Raw genomic sequence first — 15,002 nt, 5'->3', positions numbered from 1 at the left:
TTTGACTGTACCATGCCTTGTATGGTAAGGATTTAATCTTCAGAAAAAAGCAACACTAGGTGTCAAACCTAGATTTCAGCCATATAACCCGGGCCAAGACTTGAACTTGGCCATTTACCAGGTGTTGGAATATACTGAACCTGAGAGAGCTGGCTCCTATTTTTAGGTGGGGTGATAGTTCAGTGGGGTCATTACTTTAAGGCACAGGTGTCAAACTCCGGTCCTGGAGGGCTGCAGTGACTGTAGGTTTTCATTCTAACCATCTTCTTCATTAGTGACCAGTTTTTGCTGCTAATTAACTTCTTTTGCCTTAGTTTAATTAACTTGACTCAGGCCCCTTTGTTGTTTCTTTTTCCTTAATTAGTAGCCAAACCATAATAAGACACACAACAAGCCACCACATGACCAGCTCACTTGTACCCATCACACAATATCTGAAAATAAAGAAAGGTAATGGTCTCAGTTAGGTTGATTTCATAGGTCACCAAAAGATTTTGATGGTGTTCTTAGAAAAAACAGAAAATCAACAGTTTTGGAAATGTCTGCTGTGGCAGAATGAGAGCAGCAACAAGCCATGGATTTAAATAACGGGTTTAAGTAACAGGAAGAATTGGCTTTTCATTAAGAAATTGGTTGGAGTGAAATTAGTTGGAGTTTGAAGCCCCAATTTAGCTAGCCATCTGTTGGCTCGTTTCACATCTCACTTCTGTTTGGCTGTCATTTAATGAAGGAATGAATCAAGTCAGAGGACTGAATTCTTAAAAACAGGGATATTGAAATGAAGGGAAAAGGAGTTAAAAAGCAGTGAAAACTACTCACTGATTGGGAAAAGAGTTAGAATGAAAACCTGTTGCCACTGTGGCCCAAAAGGGCCCGGAGATCGACACCCCTGCTAAGGGTTTGTGAATAAGTGGTTTAGGGGTTTCAGAATAAGAAGTTGGCTGTGCAGTTACAATATTTCTTTAATCCAGATATAAATTAGGATGAAGGATAACATCCTCTTCAGAGATTTCATTTTCACTCTTAGTCTGTGTCACTGGCAATTTATTTAAATTGTCCTCCCATATTTTCTTTGCTTTTGCACTTTCTTCAGCTTTTCTTGTTTTAGGTAACCATTCTTTCCTCAAACTCTTATAGAGTTTAAAAAACAGGCTGTCAGCATTCAAATCCTTTTCCACCTTTTGAATTTGCAAGCATTACTCAAGATACTTAACATGTTCTAAATAATACGTTCCTTCTAATGGCCAATGTAAATTCCTTTGCGCCTTGTTTTACTCCTGCTTCAGTTACTTCATTTCAATTAATATGCATGCCATTGATTCCAGCTGGAGAGTCAATTTTGTGGATGACAAACTTCAAAGGTTTGTATGTTACACATTATGTGAGAAAACACCTTTAAAATGTTTCAGTTCTGGTGGAGGTCTATTAGTCAATTGTTATCTATATATTTACAAAGAAACAGCTTACCTTCATCACAACATAACGTATATACTCACATTTAAGTCAGGGCTTGATTTTACCATGTTATTTCTGGTATTTTATAATGTCGGCCATATAAGTCGAATGAAGAAAACACTATTGGTCCAAGAGATTATGATATGCTAACGCCCACCTGAGAGAGTAATTACTGAGCACACTGCCTTTTTTTCTATGTATTGTGCCTACGTGACCACATGGTAATACCTGAACTATTCTGTGTATTGTGCCTACGTGACCACATGGTAATACCTGAACTATTCTGAAGCGATATTTGCACTGTTTTTTGTATCTAGCACCCTCATACACCTTTATCGTAAGAGCATCCCTTATCTACGATGGAGCGTTCAATCAGAACAAAATATGAAGCTGGTTATAAATTAAAACTCGAAGTGGCAAAAGAAGTTGGTAACTGCGCTGCTGCAACAAAATTTGATGTGTCTGAGAAACTGATGTGAGATTGGAGGAACCAAGAAGATGTAAAAAAAAAAAAAATATTAAGTGTTGTATTTTTAAATGGGCATATAAGTCAGGGTCTAATTTTTCTGGTTTCAAGACCTGACTTATATGCGAGTACAGTATATACGGTATCTATTACACAGAACCATATTGAAGAAAGTCCACAACTAGAATAACTTCAGCATTCTCAGTTTTAAAATATGATGGTAACTTTTTTTTTATTTTAAACTTCTGTACTGAGTGAGTGTCTAGCTGAAGGGAGACCTGTAGAAGACGGTGTCTATTTATTTGCCTTGAAGCTGCAAGACAGGGAAGGTGAGATTAGAAACCTTTTGCCAGTAACATGAATGAAAATGAATGTGTACTTTGCTAGGTGGAAAGTGAAATCTGCTGAGAAGCAAAGGAGACTTTTGGCCTCTATTACATTTTGAATCCATGTAAGCCATTTATATTTTGGTTAGTTGATAGATTCTTTGCATTATTAACGGACAACATAACAACTATGAGTCATTACGAAAGCAATATAGATATTTTGTTACAGTTTCAGAGTGTGCATCCTATTTTGGTCTGTGGCACTGTAAAGCCTGTTGATGTGTCAGTATTTTACTATAGATTATATTTAAATCTCTCTATTATATAAAAAAAACTTGGGACGAGAGCTGTTCAGAGAGATAAGACATGACCTTCTCAGAAAGACACTTTTCACGTCCCGCGAGAATAGTTTTTGTGCCAAGAGATTTAACCACTCCAGGGGTCGGAAAAATACAAAGAGTAGATGACAAAGAAGAACGTCATAAAGAATTCAAAAACGTTGGTGCAATACACATGCAGAGCAGGTTGGATATAATGGAAGTAGAAAAATTCGAAAGTCTTGATAGTCAAGATCGCATTAGCGGAAACAAATGGAAATTATTAGTCAGTAAAATAATGGAACAGTGAAAAGAGATTAAATAGTGTTTGAGGATATCTGGGGGAGAAGAGAGACAAGGCAGTGAGACAAAAGGGCAGCTGCTATACAGGCTTTTAAATGTTTGAAGTGCCACACGAGATGCAGCTCATGCTGCAGCTGATCAAACAGAGAACTATTTGTTTTCCATTGTATCACCATTTAAGAAGGGTTTCAGAGAAGTGACTGCGTCTCCTTGGGGTGCGTTCAGCCCCCCTCTGTAGTGCAGGTGGGGGGGTGTTGGGGTGGGCGAGCAGGGGGCAAAGCCCCCTAGTATTTAAATATATTTGGAGATTTAAGATTTAAAAATCCTAAACATGCATTTATTTCCACTTATGAGGGGTTAAATACAGTAGAATATATTCCATTGCAGTTATTTAAAAGAAAAAATGTTTCATACCAAGCATTACTGTTAACCATATGCAAGTACTAGTTGAACATATTTTAAAGTTTTATTTAACTTAAAATAGATGTTATTTGGCTTGATCTGACAGTAGGTAATGGGTATTATCTAAATGTTTACTTAGTTACAATTTTCTGGTGATGTATATTAATGTATTGTATATGTATTTTATTTTTATCAGGATATGTGGCACCACCTTCTGGCTTTATGCCTGCTCCATCAAGACCTATAGGTTGCCCTCCTGGACTTGAATATTTGACTCAGGTACAGTAACATGGAAGGTTGAAGTTGACACTGTTATACACTCCCCGGCTACTTTATTAGGTACACATTTCTAGTACTGGGATGGACACACTTTTGCCTTCATAACTGCTGTAATTCTTTGTAGCATAGATTCAACAAGGTGGTGGAAACATTCTTCAGAGATTTTGGTCCATATTGACATGATAGTATCATGCTGTTGCTGCAGATTTGTTGTCTGCACATCCATAATGCAAATCTCTTGTTCTACCATGTCCCAAAGCTACTTTATTGGATTGAGATCTTGTGACTGTAGGCCATTTGAGTACATTGAAGTCATTGTTATGTTCAAGAAACCAATTTGAGATAATTTGCACTTTGAAACATTGTGCGTTATCCTGCTGGAAGTAGCACCATCTGAACGTGAGTAAACTGCGATCATAAAGGGATGGACATGGTCAGCAACAATACTCGGGCTGTGCCATTTAAAAAATTCTTGGCCCAAAGTTCGCCAAGAAAACCTCTCACACAAGATTACACCACCACTACCACCCGCCTGAACGGTTGATACAAGATGGGATAGATCCATGCTTTCGTGTTGTTGACTGCAAATTCTGACCCTACCATCCAAATATTGTAGTTGAAATTGAGATTGATCAGACCAAGCAACGTTTTTTTCAGTTGCACCTGTTTTCATGAAGACTGAAGGGTAACATAGGGATAGTCCAACTTTTAGAATACAGGCTATATTGCTTCGCATGCAGAGGTGTGGACTGGCTTTGTGAGTCTGATATCATTAGGTTCCTGTTTTGAGCATCAAGTCCCTCTTTTATTATGTCTAAGGCAAACTTGAAAGCTGATCTGACTAAGGAGGTTCATGAGTGGAATGAGCAAATTAATAAGATTTATTTGAAACATCAGATCCCCATGAATCTCTGGTCAAACTGCTTCTTTCACAAACAGAAATAAAAAAAAAAAAAAAAAATCCAGGAAGCACCGTTAGAATATAAAAGATGTAGGCTTTTGGGCATCCTGGTACATTAAGTTAATATACAAACAATCAAAACTTGCTTATTTAATTAAACCTATTAATTTTCGTAATTTTTTTGTTTGTTATTTTTTTATTTTTTCTACAGATTGACCAAGTGCTTATTCATCAGCAGATAGAACTCGCAGAAGGTAAATGAAGCATATATTACATTAAACTCTTTTCAGAAGAATATAGTTAGTGTACATGAAGTTGTAAAAATAATACTATACTCATAAACATTAACTTTCAATAATCAATTACATTTCTTTATAATAATAAAAAATTAGGTTCTAAAACTGAAAATCTAACTCTGCACATTTCTATTAAAAAGGACTTTTTTTATTTAATTCTCATTTCAGTCATTTTTGGTCTTCAGTTCAATAATAAATATGAGATTAAAAACAGCCTTGGGCAAAAAATTTTTTTTGCTGCTGAAGAAAATGACTTTTGCAACAGATGTTGTTGTGGACCTCTACGTTCTTTTGTGATAAAGATTATGGATAATTTTAACCAAGAGGTAATTGAAGTAAGGAGACCTCTCAGATGTGGAGGATTTTGCTGTCCTTGCTGTCCTCAGGAGGTAAAGTGTCACACATTCATAAATGTTTTTTAAAAAGGTTATATATAGAAGAATGTCTGTAGTTTAGTTGCCTTTTTTAAAAAAAAGCATACACGAAACAGGTTATTGTTCTTGTCTATAATGTGTTGCTTCACTTTGACACAGTAGCAAGAAAACTTAATTGATAATGGAAGCTACAGTACATACAGCTTGTAACTGCTTCTGCCAGCTTGGGTGGATTATGAGCACACTTCACCGTGGTCTCTGATAAGAAATGCAGTTGTTTCTATGACACTGTCAGATGCATTATCCAAATACCTGATATCATGAAAAATAAATTAGGAAATAGGAAAATATCAAGTTAACTGATCATTCTGAATTAAATGTGGTGTGTGGGGACACTTTGGTGGCATTGTTAATATAGAAACGTTTGTGCCACAGAGTGTTTGCAGAAATATTCTTGCTTGTGATAGATGCACATCTGAAAAAGTATGGTGCTGCAGTGCTGTTCTTAAATTTCTTAAATTTGTAATTTATGTTCACACACTTTCAAATTATTTTATTCTGTACTAATGTCTGATATAAGTCTAGGGCATATCTAGAACACCATTTGAAATGAACATTGAAAACCCAGAATCATGCCATGTGTAAAATGCAACAAATAATCTCACACACATAAAAAAAAAAAATCAAGTAACACTTTACTTTGCAGCCAGGATGAAACCACAAAATGTAAACAGCTTCCACAAAGATGGGATAAGATGCGAGTAATTGCTGTTTGATAAAGAAAATTTTGGTAGTTTATTGTACTTGAACTGAGTAAAAAAGCAAACTTGGAGAAATAAATCAGTAGTGTGTTCTGTACATTTGCAGTGCTCTATTAGACAAGAGCATTGTCATGATTTTTAGCAGGGTTGTCATACAGAATTAGTTTTTCATCTTTCACCATGTTGCTAACAGTAAAGGAAACTGTAATGCAAAAAGAAGAGCTATAAACCTTTTCTCTAAATGTTTGTTTCTTTTATTTTGTTGAGATATAAGAGACTTTTAAAAGTCTTTTCTAACATAGCTTAGTCAAAGTTTGGACTATTGACTACAAGTGTTAACTGTTCATTTTTTATTAATAAAATGAAATTCTGTAAGCTTCTTACTCAGTGACCATACAAATACTAAAATAAACAAAATGTCCTTAAAATACATACTTTAATAAAATATGTACAAAAATATGTATCCATAATGCATATCGCATAACATAAAATGTTTCACATAATTACAAGCTGTCATATTGTTTAATTTTTCCATAATATACCTATTTGAAACAAGGCTTAATTAAAAAATGTAGTTTTCACCATTTCTCTAACAAGTTATATGTGTATGTATTGTGTGTGTGTGTGTGTGTGTGGTAAACACGTCTTCAGGTGCTTAATATGGAGTAACTTGGCATCTTCTCTGAAAATGTCTGACGTAAAAGGGGTGCCCTAAGGACTTCTTTAGGGATCCCGACATTGGAAAAAAGTCCTACTAGATCCCGTGCAATATTTTTTTGAGTTGGCTGTACGCAAAGGGACAGCTTCTAGGAATCGGTTAGCGTAATCTACCATCACTAGTATGTATTTGTGACCTCTTGCTGAGGGTCCCGGGGGCCTACGAGATCGTATGCTGATTCTCTCAAAGGGAATATTGATTAAGGAGAGAGGGATAAGAGGAGCTCTGTCCCTCTGGGGTTTTTGTTAAAGTTGACATTCCGGGCAGGAATAACAAAATCGGCGGACCTCCTCGTTTATCCCAGGCCAAAAGAATCTTGAGTTTAATCCTCTCCAATGTTTTCTCGGCTCTCAAGTGAATGCTTAGGAGGTAAGCGTGTGTTAGCATGCAGACCTCCCACCAAAAGGTTCACAGGACTAGCAGCAACGTCCGTACCTTGCCCTCGTGCTCCACTACATGATACAACAGTTCATTTTGTAATACAAAGTAGGGTCCCAGTCGTATGGGAATAGGTGTAGGTTACCCATCAACAGAAACTATTGCATTTCTGGCAAACTTCAGTGAATCATCATTCCACTGTTCCCTTTTGAATGAAGCAAGCGTAGATCTAAACCAGATATTTAACGCTAGTAAGGGATCGGGGCTTACCTTAAGAGGTGGGTCCTTGAGTCCCATGACCTCGCCTGGTGTTGATTCAAGGTCGAGGGCCGGAAATGTGGACTCGGGGTCTTGAGACATAGCGTCCTCTTCAGTCGCCAATAAAAAACATGCTGTGGGGGCAGCCTGTTCAGCAAGAGGCTTATCCATTACAAGGCCCAACCCGGGTACAGTAGTTGTTATATCTATACCGCTGTAAATCTCAGACCAGTCTCATCCCAATATAACTAGGTAAGGACGATCAGGCAGTACTGCAACCAAGAATTTTTTTGGAGTGCCCTACCAAGTTATAAAAACTTTGGCGGACTGGTAATGTTACTTCTGGAATCTAGCATAGCAATCACCCTCTGTCCATTCACGTAGACCACTGCTGTATAAGGTACGGATAAGGTTAGACAGCACACAATACCTTTTTCCTTTTGTCCTGTTACAGTCCATTGGTTTTACGGTCAGCGGACAAGTGTTGATGACGTGTCCTAGTTCCCCTCACTTGAAACAGCGAGGGAGACTAAGTACTTTCTGTTTAGGTTTAGCCGGAGGCTCCAAGGTGCAGCAGGTGGGCTTGAAAATAGCGACACATACCTGTCGGGTTCCACGAGCAGACCATTCTGAACCCTCCAAAGTCTGCAACCATCTGTTGTCGTTCAACCATGTCTACGAGGGCGTTCATGTACTTGTAAGGATGCCTTCAGACCTGCTGGGCAAAGTGGTCTGGCATGGCATTAACTAGGGCTTCGCAGGTAAGCTGCTCCACCACCTGTCTTGCGTTGTTTACGTCAGGCCGTAACCAACAGCCAAGCTTGCCCCAGATGTCAAATGCTTACGCCCTCGCTGGCCAGTTTGATTGAATTTCCAATGCCACCACTCTCTCGCCTGTAGGTCTGAAGTGATGCTGTAGCGATATTTTGGCCCTCAAGGTGTCATAATTGGCACGTCACCCTTGAGGTACAGCACGAGTATGTGGGCCCAGTACTGCCATTGGTTTCGAGTGGCCAGTCTCTCAAAAACTAAGATATAGGACTCGCTGATGCAGACAAAGGTACCAGTTGGGGGGGTTTTGGGTGTAGAGGCTGTGCAACCTCTAGCTTTACCACGTCTGTTGCTGTGATCCGTGTCTCTTCAAGTTCGACCATCATGGAGCGCATCTCTGTCATGAACAACCCCAACATAGTATTTAGGTCCTGTTCTTCTAACATGTTGCGAACAGAGTCCTGGCGACTACGCCAATCTGTGAGGAAATAAATGCAAGAGGAAAACAGATTAAGGGTTGTGGAACCGTCCCTGTGTACTGTAGTACCAAATTAGTCCACATGCACTGAAATAACGGTTAAATTCATGAAAGAAACAGTTGACAAATGAGTTCGTACAAACAGAGCAATTTATTTGATTTGAACCAGAAGTAGGTGGAAGGAAGAGGTGACAAGTAAAAGGTGATGTGATTGGAGGGCGATGGGATGTGATGTCGTCAGAGCTGGACGGACGAAAACATGGAAGTTTCTTCATGGGATGGAGCGATGTTTTCTGCCGTGGAATTCTAGATGCGGGATGTTTTTCTTCCTTTTTTTTCTAGTGATGAAAAGAGAAAAGCATTAATATGCTGCCTTAAACCCTGCTCTGTTGTGTTTTCGTGCTCAATTGGTCCCTAATCGGCAAAAAGTTCTATGTTGGGAGAACTTTTTGCCCAAGTTGAGTTCCGTTAAGGCCAGGGGATGGGACAGCGGGCTGCTTGTGCTGATCAATACATTTACAAAACTAAAGGTGCTGATAGAGAGGTGCGAAGTGATTAAGAGTTTTTTCATAGGCTTCAGGAATTGTAGTGTTAATGTACCCTGTTCTCTCTACTACAGGTTTTAGCCTTTCTTTGAATTGAATTGATGTCAGTGTTATTTAAAAAAAAAAATGGACATATCTCTGGTTTTCCTGACTGCTATTTACCTTGCATAGCTCAAGGAAACATTAAGAGTGAGTGATAAATCTTGGGTTGTGCCAGTTCTGCCTGAACAGGATTTATGAGTAGAATGAGTATTTTTTTAAAAAGGAATGAATGGCAACAGTCTTGAATAATACTCTTCTATACTCCACTGTTGAAATCAAAGTGGGCTCTTCTTTAATGTCTATGGATATGGGCATACATGTTAATTTCCAATGCTAACAAATCATCAGTGTCCATACAGGGTGTATAATCTCGTGGTACTAATGTGAAGATCAGTTAAGTCTGATATATTGTGCTCTGGCATTTTAGAGGTAGAAAACATGTGACTTCTCAAGTCTTTCCAGTCTATTCGTTCAGCTCTCCCTCAATAGGCAAGTATAAAATGGTGTCAGAAAATGATGTAGAGAAAATAGGCATACTGCACTTTGGTTGTGAACTGGTCTTGTCACTGCTGAAGCTAATAAACTCTTTTTCTTCTATTTCATAGCTGGAAGTACATGCACCACCTGGAACACCTATTGGTTATGTTGTACAGGACTGGCATCCATTTATCCCTAAATTCACGATACAAAATGAAAACAGAGAGCCTGTTCTAAAAATACAAGGTCCATGCTGTGGTTGCAGATGTTGTGCTGATGTTAATTTTAAGGTACCAAGCTTTGGAATTAACTTATAGCTTTTAATTTAAGGAACACCTAGTATAATTTTATATTTAAGTGATAAAATATACAAACTAATGTTAAATACAATTTGAGTACAGTATACAGGCATAGGCAATCTATAGAATTAAATTATCAAGTCTAAAATAACTTTTATGAAATAAACTTTATAGATAAATGCTTTTAGATTAAACAAACATTCTCACAGGATGTTCATTTGCCAGTGATAAATTGCTACCAAATTTTGTGATAAAATATACAGTTTCTGTCAAGTTAATCAGTTTAATCTGTGTTGATTTTTTTAATGTTTTGTGTATGTGCAGGTTTTGGCTCTTGATGGAATTTCTGAAGTTGGGATGATTACTAAGCAGTGGGGTGGAATTCTAAGAGAAGCATATACTAATGCAGATAACTTTGGAGTACAGTTTCCAATGGACCTTGATGTTAAAGTGAAAGCTGTAATGCTGGGTGCCTGCTTCCTTATTGTAAGTAATAACTGTTATGTTACACTCCAAGTTTTTCTAAAATATATGGTAAACAAAAAGGAGAAATGACTATATTATAAGTACTGAAAAGTTTAATCTATCAATATGTATAAAACAGTAATGATTCAGGGGTGGAGGAAATTATCTCAGTGTTGGGCAATTGTTTTACCTATGAGTAAATTTGGTCTACACAATACAGGGATTTTTTTTCTCTGCTCAGATGTTTAACATACAACACACATTAAAAAAAATATTTTCAGGGTCATTGTTTTGAAATAATACTCCAGATAAGACAATTTTGGTAATTTTTTTATTTACTAAAAATAATTTAGTCAAGGGACTGAATACTTTTTGTAACAACTCATTATGAAATTATAAATTATAATGCTTAAATAGAATATGTACCCTGTAGAATTTTCAATGTCCTTTTACTCAAATACAGGGTTTTAGAAATTAAGGGAAATGCAGCACACATTGTAAAATTACAAAAAACTATCTTTCCATAAATCATCCCAAAAAAATAGTTTGCTGTATCCATTGTTCTATAAAAGACCAAGTATATAATACTGTATACCTCGTTAATATTTTTATATTATAATTTTTATATTGTAATTTAATAATAATTTCATTATTTAATTTAATCTCACATGTAAACAGCATTAGTATATTCTATTTACAGATTTCAGATTTGGTGAAGACAGGGTTTTTTTTTTATTCGAACAAAGTTTTTAATTTTTCTTGTGCAGCTACTGAGCATAAAAGTAAGCGAATAATGAATATGGGTTCCACAGTATAAATAAGTTAGGAAATGTACATATGGTGTAACATTCAGATGTGTTTGAGGACAGTGCAAGCACTGTAGCCCTAAAGGACTAAATTCAATAAATAGGTTTTTGAACCTTCTCAATCCATTTCAGGGTTTCAAGGGCCAAAGGCTATCTCACGAGGTTTGGACAAAAGGTTGAAAACAGGTCTTGACAAGAGTCTTGTCTATTGTAGGGACCGCATACACTCCCCCATATTCCTACATAGTGACAAATTGCATTTGCTAATTAACAACATAAATTATATATATGTGTGTGTGTATATGTATATCTATATATGTATGTGTGTGTGTGTGTGTATATATATATATCTATATATATATCTATATATATATATCTATATATATATATATATATATATATATATATATATATATCTATATATATATCTATACAGGGAGTGCAGAATTATTAGGCAAGTTGTATTTTTGAGGATTAATTTTAATATGGAACAAACACAGTGCTATCAGTCAATCCAAAATGTTAATAAACCTGAAACCTGAATGTTTCACAACGGAAATGTGAGTGTGAACATCATCAGGGGAATACATATGTGCACAATTATTAGGCAACTATTAGTGTGCAGATTTATTATGCAACTAAAGGAAAAATGAAAATTTTCCCATCTCACTTGTTTATTTTCATCTGTTATAGTGAGAATAATAAACAAACACCTCAAAATTTACAAATAAAATCTCTGACATTTAAAAAATAAATCAATCAATCAATGACCAATATAGCCACCCTTCTTTCCAATAACAGTCATAAGCCTTTCCATTCATGGAGTCTGTCAGTTTCTTGATCTGTTGACGATCAGCTTTTGTGGAGCAGTGACTACAGCCTCCCAGACACTCTTCAGAGAGGTGTATTGTTTTTCTCCCCGTAAATCTAGCGTTTAAGAAGTGCCCACAAGTTCTCGATAGGGTTTAGGTCAGATGAGGAAGGGGCCTTGTCATTATTCCTTCATCTTTAAGGCCTTTACTGGCTGGCCACGCAGTGGAGAACTTCGATGCAAGTGATGGAGCATTGGCCTGCATAAAAATAATGGTCTTTTTCCTGTATCACTGTTTGAAGAAAGTGTCTTCGAAAAACTGGCAGTAGGTTTGGGAGTTGATTTTGAGTTCATCTTCAATGCAAAAGGTCCAACTAGCTCATCTTTAAAAATACCAGCTCATACCAGTACCCCACCTCCACGTTGGAGTGGAGCTCTGTGCCATTACTGATCCACAGGTCCATCCATCTGGTCCATCAAGAGTCACTCTCATCTCATCGGTCCATAAAACCTTTGAAAAAAATCTGTCTTCAGATATTTCTTGGCCCAGTTTTGACGTTTTAACTTATGTTTATTGTTCAGTGGTGGTTGGGTTTCAGCCCTCCTTACCTTGGGCATGTCTTTGAGCACTGAACACCTTGTACTTCTGGGCACTCCAGGTAGGTTGCAGCTCTGGAATATGAAAGTACTGGAGGATAATGGGTTCCTGGTAGCTTCACGTTTGATTCTTCTCAAATCTTTGGCAGCTAATTTGCGTCTTTTGTTCTCAACACGTTTCTTGCGACCCTGTTGACTATTTGCAACAAAATGTTTGATGGTTCTGTGATCACACACCAATATCTTAGCAATTCTAAAAGTGCTGCATCCCTCTGAAAGACTTTTACAATTATTGACTTTTCAGAGTCAGTTAAATCTCTTTTTTGGCCCATTTTGCCAGAGGAAAACTAGCTGCCTAATAATTCTGCACACCTTGATATAGGGTGTTGATCTCCTTAGGCCACACCCTCCCTCATTACACAAATACACATCACCTGACGTGCTTAAATCCAATAAGCATTCAAGTTAATACAGCTTGGAGTTGGAATATACGCATTAAAAATGATGATATGGTCAAAATACTCACTTGCCTAATAATTGTGCACACAGTGTATATATCTCTATACTAATAAAAGGCAAAGCCCTCACTCACTGACTGACTGACTGACTCACTCACTCACTCACTGACTCATCATTAATTCTCCAAGTTCCCGTGTAGGTAGAAGGCTGAAATTTGGCAGGCTCATTCCTTACAGCTTCCTTACAAAAGTTGGGCAGGTTTCATTTCGAAATTATACGCATAATGGTCATAACTGGAAGCTATTTTTCTCCATTTACTGTAATGGAGTTGAGCTCGAAAGCCGTGGGGGGTGGAGTTTCGTGTGACATCATCACGCCTCCCACGTAATCGCGTGAACTGACTATCAACGCAGTACGTAGAAAACCAGGAAGAACTCCAAAAAGCGCTGAAGAAAACATGCATTATATAATTGAGAAGGCAGTGAAACAATAAAAACCAAGCGAGTGACATATACAACCATATTCATGAGTGCTGCTACTTCGGAAACAAAGCACGGTGTAAACCTAAAGTTTAAATTATGTTCATAGACAGGCTGCCACTGGCGTTTGTCATGCCCACGGGTAATGCGGGATACAAGTTTAATGAGAGGACGCAGGATATGAACGAGAGTTTTGATAACTTTGTAACTAAGATAAAATTGCAGGTGAAGGGCTGTGCTTATGCAAATTCCGAGAGACTGTGTTTGTGGGGGATTGACAGTTAAGGCGGGTGGGGAAATCACGTCCTCATCTCCCCCATTCACCTCATTTCAATCTGAGCTGAGCTCTGCAGCTAACGCCGTCTTGAGGAACCAACTTTGTGACGCTGCCACCAAATACTCACAGCAAAATCCACAAGTTAATACACACGCGGTCTCTAGAGTTTCTCCACACTGAATCCTCCAGGCACTACTTACAAAAGGTTACATTGACAATCGTGTTACGTTATTTTTAAAATGTTTCCTTTTCTTAGCACAAGCACAGCTGAGAAGCTTCGATGCATGTGCTCCATAACGCGTTAAAAAATAATGTATTTAATCACACTTTGCATTCCAAACAAAGGGGAACTTCTATCAATGCATGATTTCCTGGTACACTGATTACATTGATCAGCTTCCTGATTCATTTTACCCTCGCACTCTTGGTTTGAGAAGAAGTATGAAAAAATATGAGGTTAACACAAAAAAACAGATCACCAATTGAAGCTTTATGAATAATCGATTCGCCATCAATAATTGTTTTGGTAAAGCCATACTCGGTGTAATCCTCCTTCCATTTTATTATTTTTCCGCCACTAGCCATGATTAAATGAATGGTAAACAAGTAAGAGCGAAGCGAGGGTGACTTATTCAGGCAGGCAGGCGACAGCTCAATAGCTCAAATTTGGATATAAGTAGGTTCTATTTAGTCGCCAGAAATATCTTTGGTAGGAATGGAAGTTGGAAGTTGAATTTAGTCTTTAAATTTCTATGGTAGAGAAAAAGTTATGCAATGATGACTTGGCGACTATGGCGGCGCGTGCGTCACGCGAGGCTCAGCTTCTCTTCAGATTTTGCAAAATAGCAGTGTTATTCCTGCTCATCTCGGGTCTGTTCGTTCAGAACAGCTTCGCTTTTACATCCTACACCTGACAAGAGCTTTTGGATATTGATCTACACAACTCGGACTGTTTTATTAGCAACCTTCATCTCATCCCTGAGATAAGAAGAACACCCGACGCTTCGCAGGCTACCCGGCCGACCGGAAGTACTCGAAGACGGCGCACAGACCGTAAACAAAGGAGGGGGAAACGCGGAGGGCTAACAGCTAAGCTAAGGCTAACACCACATCGGCTATCCTTACCCAGTATTTTCCTTGCTAATGTGCGGTCCCTGGCGAATAAAATGGACGAGTTGCGACTTTGGATCACCGACAATAGGAGAATACTGGACTGTAACATCATGATATTCACAGAAACATGGCTACACAGCGGTATACCT

The 15,002-nt window shown here is 37.8% G+C and overlaps 1 protein-coding gene across 2 annotated transcripts in view; it reads left to right on the top strand.

Annotated features, from left to right (window-relative positions):
• LOC120533651 (phospholipid scramblase 1-like) overlaps positions 1-15,002 on the top strand; it is a 57,918-nt gene that overhangs the window by 30,435 nt on the left and 12,481 nt on the right. For both annotated transcript variants that reach the window (XM_039760562.1, XM_039760558.1), the window contains exons 4-8: positions 3,466-3,548; positions 4,661-4,703; positions 4,914-5,134; positions 9,676-9,837; positions 10,171-10,332. In XM_039760562.1, coding sequence (XP_039616496.1) covers positions 3,466-3,548; positions 4,661-4,703; positions 4,914-5,134; positions 9,676-9,837; positions 10,171-10,332 — 671 coding nt within the window. The remainder of the gene's footprint in view (positions 1-3,465; positions 3,549-4,660; positions 4,704-4,913; positions 5,135-9,675; positions 9,838-10,170; positions 10,333-15,002) is intronic.

Source organism: Polypterus senegalus, chromosome 1 (assembly GCF_016835505.1).
Source record: "Polypterus senegalus isolate Bchr_013 chromosome 1, ASM1683550v1, whole genome shotgun sequence".
Lineage (NCBI taxonomy): Eukaryota > Metazoa > Chordata > Cladistia > Polypteriformes > Polypteridae > Polypterus > Polypterus senegalus.
This window is presented reverse-complemented; position numbering and strand designations above follow the sequence as displayed.